Source organism: Aplysia californica, unplaced genomic scaffold (genome assembly GCF_000002075.1).
Source record: "Aplysia californica isolate F4 #8 unplaced genomic scaffold, AplCal3.0 scaffold00024, whole genome shotgun sequence".
Taxonomy (NCBI): Eukaryota; Metazoa; Mollusca; class Gastropoda; order Aplysiida; family Aplysiidae; genus Aplysia; species Aplysia californica.
In genome coordinates this window covers 641,525-647,893 of record NW_004797294.1, presented here as the reverse complement: position 1 = coordinate 647,893, position 6,369 = coordinate 641,525, and the positions used below count along the sequence as shown (strand labels likewise).

Sequence of the window (6,369 nt, the reverse complement as noted above, 5' to 3'; positions counted from 1 at the left end):
TGGATTTCATTGAAAACATGTTTTCACACCTGAAAAATTGCTCAAAGAATACGCTGACATATCAGAGAATAAAACGACAAGTTAATTTATTTTTCTAGAACAGTGTAGAATTTTGAAATGTTCTTTTTCTTTGTTTCTTTTTACAGAGTCTGAACAGCTTTGATATCAATAAAAAGCCAAAAGATTAATTCTTGCACTTTGTTGTTTCGAGTAAATCAGTGCAAATCTCACAAACAGCTTTACCTTACACAAAAAGTGGGTCAGGAGGCTGCTATAATTTATTCTTTGATATGACATAGATTTATATATTTTTAAAAAAGCTCTCAGTGCTTGGTGACATTGCAGAGTGTTGAAAGACAGAACCTGGTCACAGGAAACGAAACCAGTCACGAGATTACCAGCAAACTAAAAAAACGATCAATTCAGGCATGGAGTCATACCTCTTAAACCACAAATATAAACATTGAACTTTAAAAAGATATTTCACTTTCTAACGTGATCAGTCATGAAACATCTGCAAGCCTAGTCATTCATTACATATCAAGCACAAGGAAAGACTAATAAATGGTCTCTTAGGAAACAGAAAAGTTCATCACAACACACAGCTCCTTCCATCCAAGATCGCTTTGATACGACAGCCAAACTTGCTTTAATAATAATAATAATTGCCAGGCCAAGACAATCACTAGTACAAATGACCACTTACCACTTCATCCCTCAAATTAAATTAAAAAACAACTCATAAAGACACTCCAAGACACCCATCTAAGGCAATTACTCTCCACGACAATGGGCAGTTCCAACAGTATGCTGACGATACTCGGCCAATAAAACTGACAGGGTTGTGTCCACACACTCATAAGACCTCATGCAGTCGCGAGCGTTGTAAAACATGTACCCAAAAAATCCCCCCCATAAAACCCTACCCCCCCCCCCCCCCAAAAAAAAAAAACTAAACGGACAGCAAATGCTAATGGCCCTACTGTGGACAAAGCTCTCAGGAGAACACAAACCCCATGAGTCTAATCCCAACACTGTAAAAATCTGGGTCCAATAAAAAGAACATAAAGCGCGCAGTCCGTCTGTCCGCCAATGAAGGGCTTTCATCGACTCCAGACTTGATTTCCGGAACTTTATGGATGGGAGGCTTGCAAGGAATACCAAAACAACACTTTTGTGCTAGAACATGATACTCTGTCGAGCAGAGATAAAGAAGTCTGGCATATCCATTATTTATTCTGGAATTCCAGAACCTCGTACAGACAAAGAGGCACCACAGGCTGTAATTATGTCACGGTTGTCCCGAGTAAAGCACACAGGAGTGTGCTCACCAAAAACCAAAGAGGCTATATTCAGTACTAGTACTAGAATTCGTGGCAGTGATGTCCCACACGTAAACCAACGGCGCCTGTGTGAGCCCACTCTGGGACGATGAACCTCAGGGGCAAGGCATGCGCAGTTCAACAGACGAGTGAGTACTTTTGGAGACTCAAGAGGCGGCGTCTCGGCTGTTTTAGGAGGAAATCTACAACCTTGCATTGAAAGGGAGCAGGGTGGTGTTTTATATACTAGAACTCGTGGGGAGCGGGGTGGGGACTCAGACTGTTCGCGTAAATGGGGGTACCCCGGCCATGCCGATGAGGGTAAGAAGGCCCCGCTGTCTGACACGTGTGACGTCACTGCTGCGAGCTCCAGTATTATATATTATATAGACTTTTACCTCTTTGCCAAAAACTCAAATGGGCACAACTTGTACAATCGTTTTAACGAACAAGACAGATCTTTCAGGGAATTATCCCTCCCTAAAAATTATTTTTTTTTAAAATGGAATTTGGACCTTTGAAGTTACTTCACTGTTCAGCAGTCCCATTCATGCATCTCCGTTAAACTGAGAAGACGTGACAAGATTTTTCAATATAGTTGAAAAAAGTCAGAATGTATTGTCTAAATACTAAAACCGCTTCACAATTAAATGACATGTTAACTGCTACACTGGAAACTTAAATAGAAATTCATAGTAATATTCACAACAGACTTAGCCTGAAACGGGAGCTGAACTGTGCAGACTTCAGCAAATCTAAACTGTGATGTTCGTATTATTATATAATATACAAAATCCGCTGTAGGAAGTACCCAGGCCACTATCAAGACACAGCTGCGACAGTCTCCATGACGACACCCATGACGTGGGAGTAGAATTTGCGCTGAGACTCCATTAGATCCACGCAGATTTCATAGTGGTTGCAGTCTGGTATGATTTTCACCTGAGAGAAGAAAATTTTCACAATATAAAGAACTCAGAAACAATTCAGTACTAAATGAAATAAGAACCAGATTAGATCAAGAAGCACTTGTGTATCATCAAACCTTTATCGTTTGCATTTCAGAACTGGGAGGATGACTTTTTAAAATTTATACGAAAATAAATCAACTGGCGAACCAAAAAGCAAAATCTCGAAGACAGCAGCAAAATAAAATTGCTCAACTTTCTGTCCCCGTGGTTTTATGCACCCCCAAAATTTAGCAAAATTTGATCATTTTTTGCATAATTTCTGATTATTTTCCTTTATCATTCATTTTTTTTGGGTTAAAATTTACAGAATCGCATAATTTCACATTTTTGGGCTCAGTTTGCATAATTTCAGAATTTTTCTTGCATAAAACGACGGGGACAAAACTTTGCTGGCAGGGAAATTGACTCACCATCGTGCCAGAAGGAACAAAAGAGAATAACGAGCATAAACCAAAGGCACCTTCTACAGAAAGACTCATGGAAAAAAATGATACTGGTGACTTCATACAAATGAAATAATTTACTACCTACTTTATTCCAAATGAAGGAATGCACTTCCCTACAATAAGCATGTCAACATCACATTTTCAGTATAAAAGATTCCTGAAATTTAATTACCTGTAACTTAGATGTTATCACCAGGCAAGCCAACTTTTTCAAAACCCGGTCAGGGACACCGAACATTATAACACCAGATTATGTTACAAAGAACACAATTACATTATGTGGAACTGACTGGTTTTGGTGCAGTGTATGTGATAAGGTTTCAAAATTCTGGATTGTCGAATCTGGGACTGTCTCAGAAAATTTAGAATAGTTGGCAAACCTGTGTCTGCCACATGCAGTAAGACATGCCAACTTACCTTTTTTAGTTTTAGTAGAGGTTTTACGGTGCACGCAACTGCATAAGGTCATATGAGCGCCAGAAGATTAGAGGTGTTACAAGAAAGTAACAAACATAAAAAAGAAGAAGGGGAGATAAGGAAGATAGATGTTTGATAGGAAAGAAGAGCAAACCACACCAGAGCACCCGCAAACTACCCACACAACTTACCTTTACACTCGCTGAGATCTCAGCAAGAGCTGAGGCAAACTTCTGAGTGGCGGAGACTGGGGCAATGTAGTCATCGGAGCCGTGAACCAACACCATCACGGGAAGACTGTCAAAGACACAACAATCAGATTTATAATGACATTTTGATCATCATTTCTTCTGAAGATGTAATAAAGAGACAGCTAGCAAGACTTTTTTCAAACAGTTAAGAGGCATATTGTTAACAAGCTGTTCAAATGTTCTAAGCACAAGAGGCAAATTTTTTTTCAGGAGGGAGAAAAAGAACTGTTTCAATCTTTTAACAATTATACCTACATTATGTAACTTGTATCGCTTTTTTTTCAACGTTTAGAATTTGAATTTCGACAAAATGTTTCTCAAACTCAAGCAACCAATAAGACAGATAAAGAAAGTGCAACAGAATTTTTTTAAAAATCATTTTGGGCTTGTTACACCTGAACTGCTGACTGACAACATCCATATTTGAAACAAAATATTTCCCATTTCTAACTCAAGGCACCTCTAGCAGTTTTCTTAAATCAAATAACCGTACATCGACAAAATACTTGTCATTCAATTCTGTCAAAAGACAAAAATCCAAGACAACAGACTAAAGGATTAGAAAGATGGGAAAAATGTTAGGATCAACCAGCATCCTCTTCCAACCACCGTACAGTCAAAATTATCCAAGACAGCCATCCACTGTTGAAGAGAAAAGTGGTTGTTGTAGAGAGGTAGATGTCTCGGACAGTGGAATAATATTCTTTACAAAGTGCAAACGGGGAAGTGGTCATTTGTACAGTTGGTAGTCTTGGGCATGTGGCCGTTAGATCAGGTTCGACTGTAAGCAGTCTTGTCTCAAACGCTATCTCTCACCTAAGGCCTCTGCCTAAACTCCTCAGGATCTCAGTGGGTGAGAAACGCTCAAAGTGATCTTCGCCGTAGTGGGCCCGAGCCATGGAAGACACGTCCTCTATGCCCCGCATTGCCTCGTGCTCAAAGTGATCCCGTATACTGTACACACCAGCAAGTCCTGGAAAACACAGTTTATCTTAGTTTCAGTACCAGTTTTATGGCATTTCAACACATATAGGTCATACGACTGCCAAAGATTAATAATAAGAGAGTAAAATACAAAGAAAAGAAAGAGAGAGATAACGATGACGGATGTCTGATAGGAAAGAAGGGGCAAACCACAAGAGAGCACCCCCCCCTCCCCCCCGGAAACCCTGGAAAACATAGAATAATGGGACATATGCTTCAGGTACTAAACAGGAAAGAAAATGAAAAAAAGTATAGGTGTTATAGGTTGTTGGCAATCTCTTCAAACGGGCTAACAAATGCCATTATTGCTCCAAACAGGGAGGTAAATTAGACTACAACTTGCATGACAATTGATATATAGTACAATAACAATATCAAATTGCAACATGCCATTTCACATGACTGGAGTGTCACGGGCCCTGTCTTCAAGCTAGTTTCATTGACTACAGCTCAAAAACAGAAGGTGAAAGAGACATTGAGAAAACCCTAACACTTACCAATGAAAGCTTTTACAGCTTTGCACATGTCCACCAGCGTGGCATGGCGATCAATATCCTTTGGTTTCACAGTAACTACAGAATCGTTGTCACCACTGTCATCATCAATCTCTTCTTCGTCGTCCCCTAGGCTACCAGACTTAGGGGTCAACCTCTGTTCAATCTTTACCTCTGAAGAGAGAAACATGAGATGGTTTTATTAAAAGTGAATTAAAAAACAATATGAAACCAGGTCTTTCTGAGGTCTCCCTTCATTAAATAAATCAAAATCATCTTTCCCTTATGACTTTATGGCTATCCCTGTGTTGACCCCACAAAGAGTGGAGACTCTGGGTATGCATAGTAGGTCAAGTAAGTTTTAAATGGAGACCTCAAGTAGACTTTCTCCTACTACCAAAATGTATCTGATCACGCAGAGAAGAGACAGTGAGCCATCATATGAACCACTGTTCATGACCCAACAATATTGTGGAAAAGACAGACAATAATAATATGTCCGGCAAGAAAAGCTGAAGGAGACTAACTTGTCATCAATCACCTTTTTCTGAAATAAAGCAAAAGTAATATGCAACATATAATCTATGAATGTCTACATGTGTTTTTACCATTCCTGTACAACCACAGACAAATTTCTCAAAGGGACAATAAAGTATCATCTCATCTTAATTTATCTGAACCAGCTCTAGCAACAACCTGTCCAAGACAATCGTATGTACAAACACTGTCCAAGAGAATCACCTGTGTAAAAAAAATCAGTTAACTGTATTTTTCAACCAAGGCCTTACAAACACAAGCATGAAAAATACAGGACAAATTGCTTTGAACAGGTTCTACTGTATTTTCTGCCTAAAGCCCTCGAAACCCAAGCATCAGAAAAGCAGGGAAATCTTTTTTTCTATTGAAAGAATCATACATTGAGAAAAAAAGATAACTTGCCTTCCGCATCCTGGGCAGCGATAGCCTTGTCTTCTGCGTCCCCTGCACCGAGCAGCTCCTGGCCGGCCCCAGCCATGGAGTCGACGGCCGCCTCTGTCAATTGTGACTCCTCCCCACCAGGCGCGTCACCGTCCCCGGCCTCCACCATCACTGTGCTGGCGCTCAGAGAACTCAACCCTGAGATAAGAGTCCATTGGAAATGTGTTCAGTTGTGCTGAATTCAAAGGGTTGTTGTACATAGTGAATGGGTCGGTGTGCATAAAGCATGTCATTGTGCAAGTTGTCAAAAATTTTATGGGGTCCCAGACTTCTGATTTGTCTGGTGCAGAAGAATGAAGCAGAGGGACACTATTAGCTTAGTTGCTATCGATACAATTTAGACTTGTTTAGATGGTGGGCTACTGCAACCCTAGAGACGGATCACACATCCGAGCTGGCACTCACAGAATTCAACCTCAATATAAAACCCAGTGTATATGTTTTACGCACCAACCGATAAGAAGAAGAAGATGGAGGACGAGGAGGAGGAGGAGCAGGAGGAGGAG

The 6,369-nt window shown here is 40.2% G+C and overlaps 1 protein-coding gene across 1 annotated transcript in view; it reads right to left on the bottom strand.

The window, feature by feature from the left end:
• Window positions 1-1,907: 1,907 nt before the first annotated feature.
• The window catches only part of LOC101860469, an 18,978-nt gene continuing 14,516 nt past the window's right edge, over window positions 1,908-6,369 (bottom strand). The window contains exons 7-11 of the mRNA XM_035972653.1: window positions 5,825-6,001; window positions 4,889-5,059; window positions 4,224-4,380; window positions 3,348-3,453; window positions 1,908-2,264 (exon numbers count right to left, since the gene is read on the bottom strand). Of these exons, the coding sequence (XP_035828546.1) occupies window positions 2,145-2,264; window positions 3,348-3,453; window positions 4,224-4,380; window positions 4,889-5,059; window positions 5,825-6,001 (731 nt within the window). The 3' untranslated portion in view covers window positions 1,908-2,144. The remainder of the gene's footprint in view (window positions 2,265-3,347; window positions 3,454-4,223; window positions 4,381-4,888; window positions 5,060-5,824; window positions 6,002-6,369) is intronic.